The sequence below is a fragment of the Cyclopterus lumpus genome, chromosome 1, assembly GCF_009769545.1.
Source record: "Cyclopterus lumpus isolate fCycLum1 chromosome 1, fCycLum1.pri, whole genome shotgun sequence".
NCBI classification, from domain to species: Eukaryota; Metazoa; Chordata; class Actinopteri; order Perciformes; family Cyclopteridae; genus Cyclopterus; species Cyclopterus lumpus.
The window spans coordinates 17,541,502-17,563,484 of record NC_046966.1 but is presented as its reverse complement, the minus strand read 5'-3'; the positions used below and the strand labels follow the sequence as shown (position 1 = coordinate 17,563,484).

The 21,983-nt window shown below is 43.2% G+C and overlaps 1 protein-coding gene across 1 annotated transcript in view; it reads left to right on the top strand.

Annotated features, from left to right (window-relative positions):
- bnc2 (basonuclin 2) overlaps positions 1-21,576 on the top strand; it is an 87,714-nt gene extending 66,138 nt beyond the window's left edge. The window contains exons 5-6 of the mRNA XM_034545444.1: positions 11,456-13,857; positions 20,226-21,576. Coding sequence (XP_034401335.1) covers positions 11,456-13,857; positions 20,226-21,054 — 3,231 coding nt within the window. The 3' untranslated portion in view covers positions 21,055-21,576. The remainder of the gene's footprint in view (positions 1-11,455; positions 13,858-20,225) is intronic.
- The last annotated feature ends 407 nt before the right edge of the window (positions 21,577-21,983 follow it).

Sequence of the window (21,983 nt, the reverse complement as noted above, 5' to 3'; positions counted from 1 at the left end):
GTGTATGAGTAGGGCCAAAAGCAATGCAGCTTGGCATTTTAGTTGAGGACTGCACCTTACATGGCTACATTACAGTCTTGCCAGTGACATAGCCTTTTAAGAATTGGTGTCACCAAGCCAGAAACCTCACTAAGGAGACTGACTATGAACAATGCAATTCTTCTTAATTGTGTCTAGACGTGTGTCAGTGCATGACTTGTACGTGTGGTGTGTGTTTATGTGTCAGTATCACCACATAGCCTGCAGTCCAGCCAGAACACATGAACCTGTGGACACACTAACTGGTCCTCTGAGCATTTAGTTCAGCCACTGTCAGAGGGATCCTTGTATTTTTCCACAGGCATGTCAGAGGATTACACAGTCCCTCTGCTGTCTCACTGACCTCCCCCTACAGCACACACACACACCCACACCCACACACGCACACACACACACACACACACACACACACACACACACACACACACATACACATCAAAGCAGCTCAGCGTAATGCCCAGCACTGAGCCAGGGGCACACTGGCCTACTCACTCAGCAGGCCATTGGCACACACTCCACATCTGCCTGCAGGGATTGCCAATGGCAAGCATGGCCCCTGTGTGTGTGTGTGTAGGTGTGTGTGTGTGTATGTGTGTTTATTTATAAGAACAAAAAACAGCATATGTTCTAAGATATATATGTAGTCAGAAAGAAAAAAAAGTTTACTACTTACGTGACACATTTTGTGAGGCTACAGTTTATATTGTTTTATAATTTCCAACTCCAATAATGTTATAATATACGAAAATGAAGAACACAGCTTCTCTCTTCTACTTGTGATCAGCTATCAATCAAATGTGTTTTCAATAGTAGTTTACCAAGACAGGAGGAAAACAATGAAAGCTTAAAAGTGGTGTTAAATCAGATAAACAGGTACATGTAAATGAGTGTTAGGTAGCAATGTACAAGAGTTATACTGCAACATGAATTATTAAAGCATCTAGGCACATTGGTTGAGAGGAAGATATGGTGCATGTGAATTATCTCTGATCAATATATAGAGTTTAGGGGAAACAAGGTTCCTCATTACGCCCCCGTTTGACCACACGCTCACCTCTTCTCCAACCTTTTTGTTTTCTTCTCTTTCCAAGCTCTGCTAACATCCCACTCTTCCTCTGTCAGGCGCTTTGGCCGACACATAGGGCAACTATACAAGTACAATACAAATCAATGGGTTAACACATTAACACACAGACAAACAGCAGACAAGGTAAGGGTTTCAAGACCTTTAACCCAAACACCTTTAGCCCTCCAGGTTGATCAATAGTCCGAAAAATAGCATTAACAACCCTTCCATTCCATTCCTTATTCACTAATCATTCCTTCAATGTTATCTCCCTCACCCCTTCCTCTTTTCTCCAGCGGCAGAGAAGGAAGTTTATTTCCCAGAGCTCCTTAGAAGTCCCTGAAGCCTGTACGCCCCCATCTCACCTCCAAGCCACAGCCAGACACCCTGTTAGAAGCTATTACTATCGTTAGCTTCCCCCCCCCCCCATCCCAACACGACTCAGACAGAACCTGGACATTAGCTAATCCATACTTATTGCATCTGGGTTCCTCTCACAGCCTTGTAATTCATATGGAGAGACATATTAGCGCGACATATTAGGCTGGCAACAGCTCTACAAGGTGAGATGCTACACTGACACTAAATTGACTTAGCTGAAGCCTCGCGGGACGTTGCTGCGAGCTGACGACTCGGGCCCAGTCTGCCTGTATTGAGTTTCTGTGATGGCTGTTTAGCTTGTAGTGCTACACGGGGCAGAGAGGGGGAATGGAAGGTGCTCCGGCTCATCGCGTTTACTGACAGGAACCCTGCAGACCACAAGGCTATAGGGATCAATAGCATTGCACTGCACAGCCAGACTAGGCCAGACCCAAACACAGGAAGATTGCATTACACATGGGCTTAAATCCGGACAAGACTACAGTGTTATTAACACAGCGCAAACACAGTCAGTTTGCACTTCCATACAAACACTATTCTATTGTATTGTGCGATCTGTCCCAACATCTGTAAGACAAGCGCGCAGGTTATGTTTGTGTCTAGTGATCCTGGACCTGAGCCTCCAGGTGGCCCTACATCCCTTCTCTGAACAAACAGAGGTTCGCTCCACTTCCCCCATGTCACCGAGGCCAGGCCAAGACATTGTGCGGCTCACCGGCCTGCTGACACGGCCACCCAGCCTGCCAGGGATTTGCCGCTGGGTCAGAGAGTTGACATTTATTAAAGGAAGTTGCATGGAGAGTTTACAGGGAGTTGACAGTCCTCTCGTCACGTCACACTCCAGAATTCAGAAACCTGTGCAGTCCACACCCCTCTATGTTTCCAACAATAAAAGAAACAATGAAGCTGTTAAGCGCCGTATGACCCTCCCAGGGCCCACTACAATGAGGATGACAGCTTTCATTCCCCGACTTGTGCCACTGAGTTTCTTGCTGAGAATTACAATTTCTAATCCATTTGAAGAAGGAAAAAAAAAATACGGATGTTTGATGAGGGACGAATATTAAAATCAAAAACAATAGAAATTCGAACATACAAAAAAGCCTATATGTTAAAATGACTAAGTGGGCAGTATGAATGATTGTGAATTACTATTTGTGGGCCACAAGGGATTGTGGAGTTTAGTGGACTGTGAAGAACCATGAAAATCTAAAAGGAGAAGTCGAGTGAAATGGATTGAGTGTGTTGAGGTCCAGATGTGCCCGTGGATGGATCAAACATCTGCTGAATCTGCAAGGCCTCAACGGTCTTGAATGACCTCCATCATCCAACCTTTCTCCCCATGCGTCCCAGTAAACTTTTTGTTCTTCACTATTTGCCTCCTCATATAGAATGAGTTGTTTTTATAACCAACTGTGTTTAAAAAAATGGTTTTACTTTCATTCTAAGCATTTAGAATGAAAGGTGTTGTGTGCTCACACACATTAACAGGAATACGAATACAATTTTACAGTGCAGATTTCATTTTTTTCCTGTTATTCTTCTCAATATGGTGTGTTTTGATGGTCTAGAGCATTTCTTGGTGTATAAGTTACAGTACAAAGAGGCAGCACCAGATGGTAATGGTGTTTATTTTTGCAGTAAGTAATCACCATTCTGGAACTTATGACAGTAGACAGACCCAGGGACCTGGAACCATGCCCCGAGAGACCTGAGCACCACTTCCTGTTGTACCCGCATGATCGTGGACACACACATACACACTCATGCATGCACACATAAACAGGAACATCCTCCGGGCCGCTAGCGATGCTGGCCCCCCCCGGGCCACAGGGCTAGATGTGTTCTGGCACATGGGTCGGGGCAGTCTAAATTACTCTGCAGCCACACTGGCACCCTCTGCCTCCAAGATGAATGAGCCAGCTTGCCAGGCAACAATTCCATTGAGGCAATTTAAAAACAGGGATACTGCACTGTTCGTAATTTGGGACCACTTTACCCACTTAGTGTACTATTTCACTTACTACTAACTAGTAACTACAATAATTTTGCCTACTTCTTTAAAAATAGCCCGGCCTGAGGTGCCACTTCTAATATTGTAATTATCGTTGTTCATAACATAACACAACTTACAATTAAACCCCATAAAGAATTTTTTTTAAATATCTGATTAATTTGCCTATTATTTAATTATACCTATAGCTTATAATGATAGCTTCTTGAACTACTTTCGCCCTAAATTGCAGCATTTTATCTCATGCAAAAAGACTTTTTTTAATGCTTTTCCAAAGTACGTTAAACTGCAGTTGCTGACATTAATTATGATACCATTTTTTTTAAACTAGAAATTAATAGTCACTTGCTCAGACAAATTAACTAATTAGGTAGCAAAGTTGTTTATAATTGTTGCAAGGTACCTTGTCTCTACATGTATTTGCACCTTAGATCATATTTCATGTCTCTCTAAGGTGTGAGAAATGTCAGCACCTATTTTATAATTTCTCTCTTGTGACTGCACGAAGCTCACCACATATATGTGTTTTCTAATACTAGTTTTTCCCCCCTCCCAGATTGTTCATTCAAATATTAATTGTAGGCACCCCTGTTTTTAAAAGACAGGTCAAAGTAACAAGAACAGGAAAAACTGAAGTGACAGCATGTAACAAGAATAAAACAGACGGATTTAAAACCCAAGATGTTGAATGTGCACGATAACAGCACCATCAGGACATACAAATGTGTCCAGCAGTCACTGATTTCCTCCTATAACTTCTGATACAACAGCTAACACTACACATAATGACTGATTTACAGTTACAGTCCTGAGCAACAACTTATTGCCAATTCTCCAAACAGTCTGTATCATAGATTCCTAGTTAACATGACAGACACAGACTCCTTTGGGGCACCCAGACCCCCTAGTGGCCCTTCGTTTGTATGTGAGTCAGGCTGCCAGTGAAATACTGTCAAGGAAAGGAGCGGGGTGGAGGGAAGGTACCAGAGAGAGAGAGGCTCCAGTTAATGGTCTTGCATCTTCCTGGCAGCATGTCAATAATGGCTCTGATCACATTAAGTAAAGAGTCCATTAGCTTATTCTCTTTCCTACTGCATGCTCCACAGCAAAAGCACAGGAGAAAACTGAAAAGCTCCCCTAATGCAGTGTGTCTGCATGTTACAGACACCTCTATCTGTTCCCAGCCAGACCAAAACAAAAGGACTTGGGAGGTACAATCCATTATACATTCACATCTATTTCCTTTAACACAGGGACGGGAGAGCAAGAACAAAAAGCAATTGGGTTTGCAACTATTTAATACTTTATACACAGTATAGTCCAAAGCAATGTGTCGCATATTGTTTTTATGAGCTGGGACTCTCGTGTAAAGTTTTCATTAGCAATAAATACATCGTTTTTTATCAGGTTCTAGTTTCACTTTTTTTTAAGCCGAGTTATTTATCAAAAACTGTGATTTGCTGCCCACTACAAGCCTCGGAATATAATGTGATAAGGGGCAGGTATAACACAAAAGAGTAACAGAAGATATTGTTGCATCAAGACACTACACACATGTGCAGTGACTATCTGGCGGAAGAGCAAATTGTGGGCATATGTTCATGCTATGTCTCCTGCCAAAATAGTAATCAAGACAAAGGAGATGTGATTTAAGAGGGAAATAAAAGCAGGTCGTCAGACACCTCCACACATCCATCAACACACATACACATACACTGGACAGACAGACAATTTCTCAGCCGCCTCACTGCTCTCCTTTGGCCCTGGAGGGGCACAGAGGCCCCCACATCTGTCTCCCAGGCCCACGACAGACCTGGCTGCCGCATCCAGATCCAGCAGATCACACGGATCATCCTCAATTAATGTGAACCATCAGGCGTTCCCTCGCTGCTTCTATCACTCCACCCACCCCTCTTCTCCGAGGCATCCCCTCTAGCTCGGTGCTAGGTCCGATGAGTTTTACACATCGACCACGGCTACGGTTCCTTAGCACAGTTGGGTGAGGCCAGCCAATGTTATTGTGTATGCTTTGTGAAAAGAAACAGGTAATCAATACAACAGTCCGGACCCAGACGTTGCTCAAATGTAAGTGCTGCGAGGCGGCTCTTCAGAAGTTCTGAACTCAGAGAAAAGCCAACTTTGCTCTGCAGCCTGGAAAATGGCTTCCATGTGCCGCCCCATCTGCACCTCTCCTGGGCTGTGGCCAAAGGACTGTCCTTTTCACTTTTTAAAGATGCCGAGGGACAGCTTTAAATCTAAAAATGGTGGTGGTGGAGGTCAGGAGTGTGGATGAATCGGAGGTTAGGAGACCTTTCTTGAATATGACGGGTTGGTTTTCAGAAACAGATAATGAAAAAAGACAAGTCAGAGGGAAAAGAAATGGACACTGTTTACTAAAGGCCACCTGGAACCAGGGATGTGCCAGATTGTGACTCACCCGTCTGTGATCCCCCCCCCCCCCCACCCCACACACCTCCCACCCCTTCCTATCCTAGCAGTCTGCAACTGCACTATAAATCTCACTCCAGTCGATTAGCGTGCCCTTAGCAACAACTAACACACAGTCATGAAATTTTAACCAAAGCCATGAGTTAAACCAGGTTGAGAGGGGAAGGCCCTGCCTGTTGGATGATCAGTGTGGCCTGGTGAAATAAGCCCTGTGGCTTATTTCCTCACACCAGATTCCAGGAAGCTCTTCTTTCTGGCATTGATAAGCGTAATATTGATGGTATGGTTGTTAATAACATGATCAAATAGGAATCCAACTTGATTAGAAGAGTTCCAAGTTTAATCAGGAATATGAGCTGGTGCAGAGGGTCCTTTCTGGACTTTACTGAATCGCCATGTCAGCTGCACTTTTAAAGGGGTGCACTCTCCTCTGTCAATGTTGAAATTAGTGGCTGTTATCCCCCAACAATTAAAGATTGAAACGATTGTATTTGACATATTAACTGAAGCTTGCACACAAAGGATGAACATAAGTGGTCGTAAAATACAATACACTTTAACATGATGTTGAGCCGTTTGATCTGGTGTATCTCATTTCCCACCAAAGTGTAACAGCAAATTGTCACTTATTAAAACCAGACCACAATCAGGAAGGCATCAATGCCATCTGCAGACGTACAGGTTTTGGCTGTTATTTTTTTGCAATCTGATTTAAAGAAAGACATCTGTTAACCACACAACATTGTAAGCTCCGATATATATATATATATATATTTTTTTTTTTTGGTGGAAATTATTTAAGAAAAAGTATGGGGCAGTTCACAAAGAAGATAACTGCAAAAAAGCCTGACCCTGTAATAAGCAACCACAAGGTGACATGATTGTGACCGATCAGTCCAAAGGGATACTGCTCTGTCCGTCTTTGATGACAGGATTATGTGGTTTTACAGATGCCTTGTACGGTATATATTAGTGTCATATAGTACCACAGCAGACGGACCATGTCCAGTATATATTTTTTTATCTACCTATAAGTCAATGTTTCCGCAGTTTAGAAAACATCAAACCTCCAAGGTGACACAAGGTCACATCCAAAAGTAACAAATACCATTGATGTGCCGAGCATAAAGGAGGAATTCAACATGATCACAGAGTGCAAATTTCAACCTCTATGATTCTCACAAATGTCCTCCACCCGCATCTGGACATAGCTACTGATTTCCCTGTGGTCCATCACAGGGGAAGAAGTAGAGCTAGTTGTTCACACATGACCCCTGACCTACCACTGAGGAGCCAATGGGGCAGCGTCCTGTGTCTTGGGAGCTGTTGCCCTCTGATGTGATGGCTCCAGGCAGTGGGCTTTGCGTGAACCCATCCCCCATGGCACCCCTCGCCACTAGATCCTCTGCATTATTCATACAGCCCGAGATGGGTCGGGGAGAGAAACAGAATATGGAAAAGGAAGCACCAAGGTTCAAGACCTTCTCAGATCACAAGGAACTTCTGCTTAACCTCCCTTGAAGTGGCGTACACAAGGATAGAGCAGTTTTTTTAAGGAACTGGATCTGAAAGCAGGACTCGGGATCAATGGGGATTGCCTGGAGGCTGGGTGGAGATCGTATTCACTGAAAGGTGATTGGTGAATCAATGTGGTTCCCATGGTTCACTTTGCCATTGTGAGAACCGATCCATCCTATTGCAAGTGATACTGTCTTATGATCTTTCGAGATGCCCTTATGTTAATGTATAACCAGTGTAGCATCACCCTACACAGACTGTACACATGTTAACATGAAGATGTAAACATCAGAGGCGTTAATGACACAAGCTCTATGAGGGTCAGCGATCTCCCACTTGATCTACCGAAGATGTATTTATGGCTCCTATTTTCCTTTTTCTAAGTGTGTGCCTAGCATGGCATTTCTCTCCACTACTTTCTAAATACATACATACATATCAGTGAGTATGATAGGTGATGATTAGTGAAAAGCATATACATGTTAAGCTGTTAATCCCTAATGCACACCATGCAACCTAACAACGCTGCACACCCAGGCTCTTAATACAGCCCAGCGCATAACCCACAGTACTAATTGCATAATTGCCTGATTTGTTTTAACTGACAGAGGTGCCCTGGCCCATGACAAGGCCATCATTTGCTCATCCTCATTGTCAGCAATTTGCAAGGCGGACACCCCACTACACACATCCACTACACAACATCCAGCACCACAGTATTAAGAATTAAGAATTCATCGCAGCGGCAGAGAGATGAATAAATACAGCCGGTGCTAGATTAATTCTGAGAGACATGGATGCAGGAAGATAAAATAAACTAACAGCAGCAGGCTGTCCCCCAGATAAAGTGGGTACTCCATCGTCTCTCTGCTGTAATTATTGGCTAATAGTCATTAACCTGGCAAACAGAGGTTTAGCTGTATTGTTTAAAGGACTCTGGGATGCATAATGACAGACTAATATGTCATAGCACTGGGGGAGATGGGGGAGGGGTGGATTAATGAGATTTTACTGGAGGGATTGTACAAGAAGAGGTGGGGCACGCTTGGAAAATATAGGGGAAAGAGGGCCACATTAAGCTAATTGGAAGATGAGTGCCTACTTGTAAAAGTGCTTCTAATGGCATATTTGTTTCTCTCACAGCATCCCAAAGCTAATGCAGGGAAGTGAAGTTGTGAGACGTCCTGTTGTAAGGACTAAAGGGTGTTTGTCTGCAAATGTGTCAACACATTTTTGGGTCTGAAATGTAACATTGCGACTATAAATGTATAGCTTTCAAAATGAAGTTACTGTAAATGAGGTACTGTGTGCTTTTATAAGAAACAAAGCCATGTATTGAAAGGCTTCTTGGCAGTAGTTTTTTTTCCAAATGGACCGAACCGTAATCAAGTTTGTCCCCTCACATCCTTCTTTGACCATTTTTGAATTTGTGTTGACTGTGCTCCAAGCCCGAATCCGGCCAAAACGTCTCCAAAACTCAATTGTCCGTTGAACGAGGAGTGCTTGGTTAGCCTCCTCTCAGACAGGGTCCAGTGCATAGCAGAGCTGCTGACCTGTTCTGACAGCTGGCTGGCCCTTCCTAACACTAATAGGTTGCAGTTTGGCCTCTGTCACTGTGTTTTGGCTTTTGTTTGACTTCATGAGTGGGGAAGTGGAGGCACAGGTTAGGACTAGTAGAGGATAAAATAATCTGATCCCTGTTTGATTCAGTCAGTGATGAAAACGGGGCTGGATAAGGGCATGTGGGTTGGAGAGAGATCTTGTTGATGTGTATAAGCTTGCAAGCTTTGTAGTTTTTTTTAATGAATATCATCAGAACTCACTTATAACTTGAGACTAATCCCTCAACATTTCTTAATGCAACCATCAAAATTACCTCCATTTTGTTAGCTTGTCGTTCTTAAAAATTGTGTAGTGTCAATTAGACCAGCAAATAATAAAGGGGAGCAGTTAGGAAATTGTTATGAAGATGTCTTAAACTGGCTTAAATTGAATTAAATCTGGCTTACCATTGATTCCCAAAACACATGTACTCTCTATTCCTATTAAATACTAAAAGAATTATACAATTAAATTGCATTTAGAATTGTGCATACAATCAGAGTTGTAATTGTAGGCTACATGTTCATGTATTACACTCACTCACAAATTAATCATTTTTTGTGTCACTACAAAACATTAAAAGACTTTTCTCAAGATCTTTTCTTAAGAAATGCTCTGGTTGTAGATCTATTTAAAGATTCACTTTCTTATCTGCTTTCATTTTTTTTGTTTCAATTAAATCAAATGGAAGTACTAATGCCCAGATGGCCACGCAGTATAAAATAATAGTGCCCAGGCTAGAATTTAAAGTCATACCTCCAGGCAAAAACTCCAGAGCGCACACAGAATGAAAGTGTAAAATGTTTTTTAATGTATATTTAAGAACAAATACCCCAGTGACTATTGATGTTTCGTCTCAGAAGAATCTATTTCTTCAGTATATCTGAGGGCATGATATGAAAACACTCACACTTTTATTTTCTCTGTTTTTCTGCTCTTCTTCCTCTGTGTCTCTCCTGTAGTATCTCTCTTTCACTGCCACTCTTTAAACATTTATCTTCTGTATTCTCCTTACAGACCCTTTGTGCTTTGTGATGTTTGTTTTTACAGCTTTCTACTCCACACCAGAGTTTCCATTTATCTTTTATAGATGCCAGTAGCTAGGAGCACATATGAAATGTTACCATTTCACTGTGACTAATTGTCACCGCTTGCGTTATTCCCTTGATGTCACTGAGCCTGGTTCCCCAGGAACCTGTGTGTGAAGTATTGACACTATGTCTCTCTGTCTAGCCTTTTCGGAATTTCTATCTTGTTCACATCTTAAAATCTTATATAACAACAAGAGGACAATTTTGTTAAGCGTTCTGTCCTTGTTGAAGTAACGCATGAAGTAATGTGGTTTCATGCAAGAGGACACGGCAAGGGTTTCTGGGAAACCCTTGCCGTGTCTTGATGGAGGAGTCTAACCTTCTTCTTTTTTCCCCCGCTATTTTTAAACATCTCCAAAAGACACCAACAAAGTCAGGTGCTTTATCCCATCGTAATAGTTCTGGTCTCTCATGATGGAAACTTGCTTTTCACCATTCCTAAGTCTCCAAAATAAACTGGAAATTATCTTTTGTTAATGTTTGTAAGTTCACATATCTGCTGTTTTTCATTGGTAGCCACTGTCAACAGAACATGTAGCAGTTGACAAGTGTCCTCAATCAAATTAAATAATTAAAGATATTATTTAAGGTTGTGCATCTGTCAATCCTAATAACATTGATCATTTTGACTACTCACTATTATACAAGCATGATACAGTAAATATGCAGCCTGCCAAATGAAAGGATCACAGACTCAATGCCACTATCAAGGCATACGCAAACCCAACCTTAGTTTTGTTCTTTGAATGTCCAAAGCCACTCCATGATACATAGTGTAGCAGTCCCATCCTCCCTCAAGCATTTCCCTGCCTTAGAGATGGAGAACACACTGAGAAAAATGCTTGCCAACGAAGGTGCGATTAGTGGCTTGCATTAATTATGCTATTATTTCTACCATTTCCTCTCTTGCTCACACAATGTGTGTTCCCCTAGGTGCAGTTTGTGTACAGAGGGAGTCCTAGAAAGAGTTCACATCTTTTACAAAGCTGTTTAGTCAGTCTCCCAGATTAATGTGCCCACAATGTCACACAGAGCTACTAATCACCCAACCTTTGTATTTTATTGGCCCAGACTCACTCGGCCCACTGTCATCATCTTGTCATTAATAATCAATTTCTCAGGGATGATTTCTCGAAAAAAGTGATTTTCAACAAAGCTCTGTTACTTGTCGCTCCAGGAGGAGCTTGCCCTTACATACTAACCGTTGCACTACCTTCTCTTTTGACCAAACTGATTATGCACAATAAATAATGGTTTGCATTTTGTCTTCTCTCTTGTCTCTTCTGGGGCATCTAGGATACTGCAGGCAAGGTGCTGGACCGCTGGACCATCATGTCCCGAGAAGAGGAGATAATCACCCTACAGCAGTTTCTGCGCTTTGGTGAGACCAAGTCCATTGTAGAACTGATGGCCATTCAGGAGAAGGAAGGTCAAGCAGTTACAGTTCCCTCCTCCAAAACAGACTCCGGGATTAGGACATTTATTGAAAGCAACAACAGGTCCCGAAGCCCAGGGATCCTAACCCATCTGGAAAACAACAGTAGCCCATCAAGCATTCACCATTTTGAGAATATCCCCAACAGCTTAGCTTTTCTCCTGCCCTTCCAATACATCAACCCAGTCTCTGCCCCCATGCTTGGCTTGCCCCCCAATAGCCTGCCAATGGAGCGGTCTGCTCTCCGGCTCCGGGAGCCCAGCCTGCCAAACCAAGGTGAACAGGTGGACACCAGTGAATCAGAAGTGTCCCTGTCACCCTTCCGCCAGAGCCCTAGTCGTGGAGCCATGGGAGCCATGAACAACATTGAACCCAAAACAGAGCCCAACCACAGGGCATCACCCATCTCACCAACCCCGTCTACCCAGCAGGCTCAACAGCAGCAACAGCAGACGCAGCTCCAACAGCAGCAGCAGCAGGGCCAACAGCAGTCCCAAAATCAACCTCAGCAATCTAACAGTTTGAGTGACCACCAAGTACACCACCAAGTCCACCACCATTACGTGAAGGACGAGCAGTCAAAAAGCATCTCCCATGCTTCTTTTTCCTCCAAGATGCATCGCATGCGCCGCATGGGATCCACCTCACGCAAGGGTCGTGTGTGCTGCAATTCTTGTGGCAAAACCTTTTATGATAAAGGCACCCTTAAGATACATTATAATGCTGTACACTTGAAGATCAAACACCGTTGCACCATTGACGGGTGCAATATGGTCTTCAGCTCACTACGCAGCCGCAACCGCCACAGTGCTAATCCCAATCCACGGTTGCACATGCCCATGCTGCGCAATAACCGTGACAAGGACCTCATCCGCTCTACCACTGGTACACCTGTCATCTCAAGCACCAAGAATGGTAGCTTTAGCCTCACCAGCCCTGGAAGGCCACCACTGGGCTTCACTACCCCACCGATCGATCCTATGCTTCAGTCACCCCTGCACAGCCCACTGGTGTTCCCCTCCATGAAGTCAGTGCATCCTGTCCAGCCAGTGCCCCCGTTCTACCGCACACTACTGTCCCCAGCGGACCTTGTCAGTCCGCCAGTGTCACTGCCCACCAGCCCCATCCTGCCCACAACCACCAACAGTACCACCCTGATGGACCAACAACAACATCTCCTGGCTGCTGCAGGAGCTTCACACAATAATGTTCATATGTCAGAGGTGGGACCCATGTCCCACCGCTTGCATACACATAATGCCAATCACGACCTCAACACTGGCAGTTGTGAACCCACGCCCAAAAAGAAACCTCGTAAATCAAGCATGCCAGTGAAGATTGAGAAAGAAGTGATTGATGTGGCGGATGAATACGATGACAAAGATGATGATGACGATGACATCCACCATAATCACCACCATCACTCAACGCTTCTACACAACAATGTCAAAATGAATGGTAACTGTAACAGCAACAACAACAGTGGCAGTGGTACTGGAAACCACAGTGGTGGTAGTGGGCAGCAATCCCCTTCGCAGGATGAGATGAGCCCCGGCCTAGCTCTGAGAGGAATGATGAGACAGAGTGAAGATGAATGCAGGGAAGGGACTGGTAGTGAAAGCAGGGGTGGAAATGATCTTCAAGGATCTGGCGAGCTTCGTTGTATGGGCAGCTTCACCTCTGAGGACCAGGATCATGAAAGAGACTTTGAGAACGAATCCGAAACCTCTGATTCCAAGATGTTCTACCGCGATGAGCTGATAGATGTGGACGAACAGCAAAAACACAGTCGGGGTGGAAGGTGTATGGACAAGGAACAAGACCATGAGGGTTGTGAGGAAGCCCAATTGAGAAAGGAAATGGAAGGCAAGGGTCATTCCTCACCTTCCCCTCATCAGCCCCCTATCAGGATCAAGGAAGAACTCAACGATCCTACTTACGACATGTTCTGCATGGGCCAGTATGGCCTCTATAATGGAGGGATAGCGGCGGCTGCTGCTGCTGCAAGCATGGCTGCTCTACATGAGAGCTTCATCTCTTCAATGGGCTACGGTGCCAGCCCACCCAAATTCCCTTCTTCTCAATCACCAGAGGGAGACCCATGCTCAAGTCCTGACCCCAAGATCTGCTATGTGTGCAAGAAGAGCTTCAAGAGTTCCTATAGCATGAAACTGCACTACAAGAATGTGCACCTCAAAGAGATGCATGTGTGCACTGTGGCTGGCTGCAACGCTGCCTTCCCTTCCCGGCGGAGCCGAGACAGGTTAGTACAAGAACATTTTATTTATTAATGCAATCACAGGTAGGTTCAATTGAAATGCTTAATTCAATATTGATCATCTATTATAATTTAAAGCATTTTATAAATCTACAGAACATACCACGTTTTTTTTTTATTATAGGGATATAGTGGTTTCATAAAAGTCATCAACAGATATTTTTGTGAGAGATGTCACTTTTCATTTCATGTTAAAAATAAGATGTAGCTGCAGTATTTCAGTACTGTATGACATCTAGGCTATCACTTAACATATGTTAACTAATGCAACACACAAAAAAAATGGTTTCAGGGACATCTGCTCCTTGTCAAGTCAGAGTTCAGAAGAGTAGGGTGTCAGGATTAAAAACACATACACACACATTCAAACAAGCATGAGGCTGTACCCATCAACCCTGCAGCTGCAGTGTGTTGTTTACCTGCCCTCCCTACCTCACCTTGTGATAGAGAGGTGGAGGCGCATATATTAACATAGACAGCGGTTTGTCAAACCACTGCATTTATTAGCGCATTAGGAGGTGAGGCTAGCTATATTCACCTGGGCTTGTTAGCACATATCAGTCCCACACACTCACTCCGCAGAATATATTGGAGCAGAAGTGGCGGCAGGTTGATGCCATAACATATGCTGGAGGTACATAACATCACTAGTACCCTGGGCAAGCACAGACTCCTTCTGGGATTACAAACCGCTGTTTTTGTTGTTTTTGCATCATGGGAGCACTTTTAAAAGTTATATTGGCCAACATCCAGACGTAGTTAATGTGCAGAATTTCTCAATCCTTTACATAGACTTTAATAATATCCTTTAGAATGTCAAACACCTCTCATGCTTACACTCTATATTTGTAATAGAACTTAGCTGTGTTGTACTCAATCAGTTTTCATCAGGGGACTAGAAAACAAATAATACGCAAAATAATGACAGGTGATACTTTAATTTAAAGAAGGGGACAGTTTCATCATACCGGTTGCTTCCAATTGGGTAAACACATTTTTGCAGAGGGAGCTTTATATCTTTCCTCAGGGTGTTTTGCCTCACCCACACACTCTTGTCCTCCCCGCCCCCCCCATGACCTTCCCAAACTGCTCCTTTTCCAACCCAAGCCTTTGATTACATTTGTTTTTTTCGGTGGCATCTGTTCCTACCACGGTTTGTTCATTAACAGCATGTAAAGGGAAGCAGGTGATTCTGGGACTCTATTAGATGGATGTGAAAGGGGAACAGGGGGAGCAGAACAGGAGACAAGGTAGCGTTAGTGAAGGTGAAGCCCTGCTGCTCACCTGACGCAACTGTGCCGACAGCAGCAAGATGACAGGAAGGGTTATTATAGCATGCATTGCTCAGTGTGGTGTACTGCCACCGGTTTGTTAGCTCCCTTCTTTTGACAAGGGTTTAGGAATAAAGGATGCCTGAGGCATGACCGGCCTGCTGTGTAACATGTGTATGCACAGATACACACATGCAGATACACACACACATGGACAAACGGATAACAGAGAAAACTATTTGCTCTTCTCTATACCTTATCTCTTTTATAATCATTTTTCTTAATGCTGTCAAACGGTTGTTGTATTATTAATTGCCTTACCTGTATTTTAAAAAGCAGGATGAGAGCTCCACTGTACATTATAGGGGAATCTAACATGATAACATATTTCAATGGAAGAGTTACAACTTGTATCTATCCTGAATCTAGCTCCATTGGTAAACATCAGACAGTGATCAGAATTGTATTTGGTGCGAAGATGGATACAGTGATTCAGACTTTTTGGTCAGTTATGTAACGTAGCCCCATTATGCTGGAATCGTCTGTCATGACCCCACGATGGCTTATGGAAACTGTCACTAAACAACAAAAAAACATATACAATAATCATCCTGTGTCACCTGGATGTTTGTATTTGTGTGACAGTTTGACTTCATGATGAAACACCAGCATGTAAATCAATTCTAACATTAAGTGGCAGAACATATGGGGGATAGAGACCATTTTGTAGCAATTGCTGCTGTGAACATGAAGCACCTTTAAGGCTGAGGGTGTACAATATAGCTCCAGGTGGGTGAGACCTAAGCACACTATTGTTTCCATACTTTTTCCGTGGGGGATAATTCCTGATCGCATATGGGACATATTACTTTGCCGCTGGTTCAACCAGGGAGCAAAAAAGCAGAAAGAAGGGCATTACAAAGCTCGAGGAATCCTGGAGCTTTGAGACAAGTCAATACACAAACCGGACTCGAAGATATTTGCTCAAAATAATGTTGAGAAGCATTACACGAGATAAGTCAAAGTCACCTCAGATATAAAAGAAATGGAACATGTAATACTTAACACAAAGTAATCCTCTTTAAAAAAGAAAAAGAAAACATTAGATTAATAGCCACATTGACTTTTAATAAGAGGACGGCAAATCAGGATTTATTTGTGGCTCTTTTTGCAGCTAAATAATATATGCTAAAGCAGTATTTTAATATGCAACCCTGCCTGGCTTCCTCTTCTCAATTCCTCCCAAACACAGCTGTTGACATCCAGCAACAAGGAAGTCCAAGTACATCTGCATATCTGATTAGCCCATTGACCGAGTGAAAAGCCAAAGGCACGTAAACACACCATCAGACACCAGCATCAAAAGCTCTCGTATCAAAGTAAAGAAGAAAAAAGGAAGAGAGGTCATTTGATCTACTGAGAAAAACAACCAAGAGCAAATGACATTGTCAGAGTATAGGACAGGTTGTGAATGTGCTGCCACGGCAACAACGTGTCACTTTGGATACCTGCCCGATTTAGAAGAAACAACGCATTAGAGCATGTGGGTATGTCTGGTTTTTACGGCGGGGTGTTCTCCCAGCCTCCAACCTGCCTGCTAGCCGGTGGTAAATGATTTAATATTTATTATGGGGAGCGAGCAGCGTCGGCAGAAGTGTTGAAGAAGCTGCATGATTAACTGCTGCATACCAGCAATCATCACTATTATTGGCCTCGTTGTTCATATTGTTGTTAAACCTTTGACGAAACTTGCCTTACTTATCTCTTTTTCAACTGCTTGTCCTGCTTCTCTTTTTTAACCTTCAAGCCAACACTTTAACTCGCTCCTATGTCGCTGAAGCGAGTAGCTCCTTCCACATTCCCATGATGCAGAAGTGCGCAGCCCCACGATCCCCGGCATGGGCCACTGCAGAGAGAGTGAAGGTTAATTATGTTGGAGAGTCTCTTTCCTCCCCTCTCCTTCCTCTCTCTGTCTCCCTCCCTTTCCCTCGGTCCCCTCCCGGCATGGGGCCCGGCTCCACCGCTTCACAATTAGCTCTCTGTTTGTCTCTTATAAACAAAGGGCACGCTGCTCATAGAGAGAATATGTAAGCAAAAGCCACGCACCCCAGATCAAAAATATCGGCCGATTCAAATGATATAACATCCCTTTAATTTATGAGAATAAGAGGAATTATTTTATTCTGAGATAAATAACGGAATTAATTGAATTCTAGAACAAGAAAAATGTTTTTCATGTTATTTTTTAAATGTATATTTAATGTCTATGCAGTTATTTATTTGAGAACCCTTAAATCATTGTTTGCAGCCCTCGCTGTTGAACACACAGAAACAATGAAAGAATGCAAAGCAGATATAACAGTGACAGAGAGTGATAAATGTTGCCAAAACTCTTGTCCTCCCACTTACACCTAAAACCTCATAACACACCCCAAATGACAGGAAAGACAAAGAACCACTCGTGGCAGTTTAACACAACTCAGCTTTCCCTCCCTCATTTACACATTATGAGTAATTTAGACAACACACACACACACACACACACATAGGGAAAAACAAGGGCAAGGGCCATCAGACAAACCTAAAGATGATTAACGCTGGTTGGGACGGACACACTCTCGCTCTACCTCCTCTGCACAGTCACAAATGGGCTCTCTGGAGGCCTCCCCCATCTTTTGGGCAAAGATGAGACTGTCAAATTGGTTTGCCAGCCACATTACTGGCCAACAGGGAGGTAGAGATGGAGGAGTGAGCGGGGAGGGGTTGGGGGGGTTGGGGTAGATAGAGCGCGCAGAAGTGGAGTGATGGAGGTGGAGGGGAGTGGGAAATGGGGCATAAAGTCTAAATGTGATAAATGAAGGGATAAGTGCATTATGCCCACTGTGTGTGGATTCAGCGGACTTATTTAGATTTTTAGGGCAAGGAGGCATTACCAACACAGGACTTAAATAATAATCTTTATACAAATAATCATGAACTGGGCTCTTCTTCTCCTCTTCATCTCTTGAGATTAAATCATTTCCAAATGGTTACAAATGATATACTGTGGGTCATAAAATGCCTTTTTTTCCCCTTCCATTTATTTCATTTTTATTTTCATATACCTGTACAGTAGAATACAAATTGTAGTAAATGTGAATATTATTTCTATAGATATTGCTGTAATATTCTAACAATATGGTGTGCATTTCAGAGTATTTAAGATGGCTATAGCGCAGACTACTTACTGCATGATATTTAGCATGTTTAACTATCATATCTGAAACTGAGCTAGACATGGTTAACTTAGAGCTTATTAGCAGTGAGACGGTGTTGTTATAGAGATGGAGACATGTTGCAAAGGACCTGCCTACCTGAGCATCATCAACAGCATTCTGAGCTTTAGGCTTAACTGAGAAAAGCTGTGGCCCCTCTTTATGTCAAAGCCTGTTTGGTATCCCTGCAGACATTGTGCCCATTTCCTTATATACTGATCACTGACTACAGCATATTTCAGACTGTTTCCAAACACTCTGCCCTCTCACAGCCAAGCGTCCACACATGTGTTTGACAAGGCTGGGATTCAGCGCCACAGACATTGAATCATGACTCCAATATATTTGAGCCATAAGTCAACACCATATGGGTGCAACTGTACTTTCAAAGGACAAAAAAGAACAAAGGATTTATAAAGTCTTTTTGATCGAAGTCCCGCTATATAAAAGTAATATATTTTCAGTTGTTCACACCTTACACACACAGACATGCATGCAGGTGCATACACACACACACACACACACACACACACACACACACACACACACACACACACACACACACACACACACACACAAGCACACAGTGACAGCCACGGCCAATCGATTTGCCATGGTCTTTCTCCTCAATGCTGACGATGCTTGAGTGGACGGGTTCCTGGTTGCCTGGTTCACAGAAAAGGGTCCCTCAAATGAATGTATTTCTACCTCTTGCAGGACAATGTCGGATAGGGAAGTAAATAATTAAAGGAAAGGGACCCTTTTTGACTGCATCAACCCTGCCACTGCTGGTAAGCTCTACTATCCATTGTGACTCCATTTTTGCCCATCCTGCAAAGGATGACCGATTTATTTTCTTTTTAATTTTTTTGTATCTGTTTTACACAGTCGTGCCCTCCCTGCATGGAAACCCCTCACATTAAAGGAACTGAGTGTTTGCATATTTTTTTCTTATTTGATGTAAGTGCTTACCCGATATGAGAGGAATGGGCCTTGTGTATGTTATACCTGACACAGTTAATTAGCTGCTTAAGTTTTGTTTCTGTGTTATGCAGTTTGTTTTTTTGACATGAGTGCAGTGGGTCCCCTTTTTCTCAGTCCGACTTGGTCACTGTGAAATTGGAGCGAAAAGGCATTGACTCAGATCTTTTAAGCTCATTTCACCTTGCATCTTGGAGCATGGCTTTGTTTGCTATCTGAAATTCTCCCTAATTGTATCTTGGCTTAAGCTGTATCTTTCATCAGCTGTAGTACATTGTGTGATACAGTTAGCTTTGTGTTTGTGAAAAATGCCCATCTTAATTAAATCCAGGGCTACATAAAGACATGTTCATTGAGGTGCTCGATTAAGCCACCTCCAATAGGGAATGAATGCGATAATGCTGTCAGGGCCTAGTGCTAATATGCTATCCAGTTCCCCTCGATTATCACATTACCACAGCTCGAATCAATTGATAAACTCCCATTCAATATGGTGGAGTATTTAATTGAGTCAGAGTCTATTGGATTTGAGGGCTGTGCAGTGCAGACATGCTGACAGCGGTAAACACTGGCAGGATGCTCTCTCTGTGCAATCTTTTTCTGAGGAGAGCTGCAGGACGAATTTCTGTTTCTGTGTTACTGTCTGTGTGTGTACATTTTTAACAATAAATATTAAATATTATAGCCTAGTACAATTTCACAGAATTAGGATAAGTTGACAATATGAGAGTAGAAATATATGTACTTCAACACTATATGTACTTCAAAACTATCTCGTATTTGAGAGGTAATCTAAATTGCTCATTCACTTGAGCCTTCTGATTAACAACTATGTCTCCCCACACAGGCACAGCTCCAACATCAACCTGCACCGCAAACTGCTGACCAAAGAGCTGGACGACATTGTCCTGAACCCCCAACTCCCGCCACTGCCCAAGGACCTGCGAGCTGAGTTACTGGCCAAGATCTATGCCGGCCACCACATGGGCTTGGACCCATATGCCGGGATGGGCATCGGAGGCGCCAGCCTCCGGCCCACTGGCCTGAACCACCATGCCCGTTCCCTGATGAGCAGTGAGTATCCCCACCACCCTCTCAACCATAACCTTAAAAACCACCACACCAACGGCTTCTCCCGGGGCCAGCCAGACGACTACATGGTGTTGGACCTGAGCACCACATCCAGTGTTCAATCAAGCAGCAGTGTCCACTCCTCACATGAGTCAGACGAGGGCTGCGACGAAGGCATCCTATTGGATGACTTGGAGGAGGAGGAGGAGGAGGGAGAAGAGGATGAGGAGGAGGGAAACAGTGAAGGGGAGGACTGCTCCCAGCATGCCGAGGGGCAGGCTGAAGGAAGGCATCGGGATGAGATTGGAGAACTAAGAGGTGAAGGACATGGTGAGGGGTTGGAACCTTCCCCTTCACCATTCCTCTTTTCGTCCACCGGGGGCATTAACAGTGGTAGCAGTGGGATCCTCTGCAACATCTGCCATAAAATGTACAGCAACAAAGGAACCCTGCGTGTGCACTACAAGACTGTGCACCTGCGCGAGATGCACAAGTGCAAAAGCCCCGGTTGTAACATGGTGTTCAGCTCTGTGCGCAGCCGTAACCGACACTCTCAGAACCCCAACCTCCATAAAAACATGCCCTTCTCTACAATGATAGACTAAATAATGACTTGCTACTCGACCCTGCTGTCAGTCGGCCCACTCCTCCCTTCATTCCTCATCCTTATTCCTCCTCAAATTAGCTTTTATTCCCAGCCCAGGGCCATCAAATGCAAGCTAAATGCCTGTATGCCTCCTGCCCGTCCTCTGTAAGTCATCGCAAGACATTTCTATGTCCCTCTATAAAAATTCATGGACTCTAAATACAGTTTATTATTGTGACCTTTGACTTTTCCTTCTTTGGAGGAACAGGAAGACGCTCTCGCGCACGGAGTTTGCTTTATAACAAAACTCCAGTCTTTTTTTCTTTCTTTTTTTTTTTCATAAGCTCCTCCATCTTTGCTTTCAGACTTCTCCCCCCTGTGTTTTTATGTCAATCTCCAAAGAATCTATTCAAACTCTTATTTGTGAATTTGCCTGCAGAAATGATAGTATTGAAAAAAGAAAAAAAAGAAAAATCTTCTTGTTGTATTTGTGTAATGATAGCTTTTAAATGAACCCGTTAAAAGCATGACAGCTTCATTTGTAAATAATGTCCCAAGAGGCTTTTGGTGTAAAAGAGTTGTGTTGATGGTTGTTTGCTTCTTTTTTCTCTCTCGTTATGGTTTTATGTTACAGTCCAGTACAATACTTCCAGCTATAGGCAAGAAAGAGGTAGCATCTTACTAGCTTGACTCATTTATGTTAGCTCCAAAGACACGTTTTAAACTGAGTCCTAGGAAAAAAAAAGAATATCATGTGACTTGTTTTATCTACTTGTTAGATATTCAGAGGTTGCCGGCATGCTTTTTTAGGCTCCCTACACTGATATCATTCTCCTGTATTTCTATTTTTTTTTTTTTCTTCTTTTTTTTTTGGTCTGTTATGTTTATGAGCTTTAGTATACAAATTCAGTTTTTGCACTTTGCATCTATACAAGGGGATGTGTAATA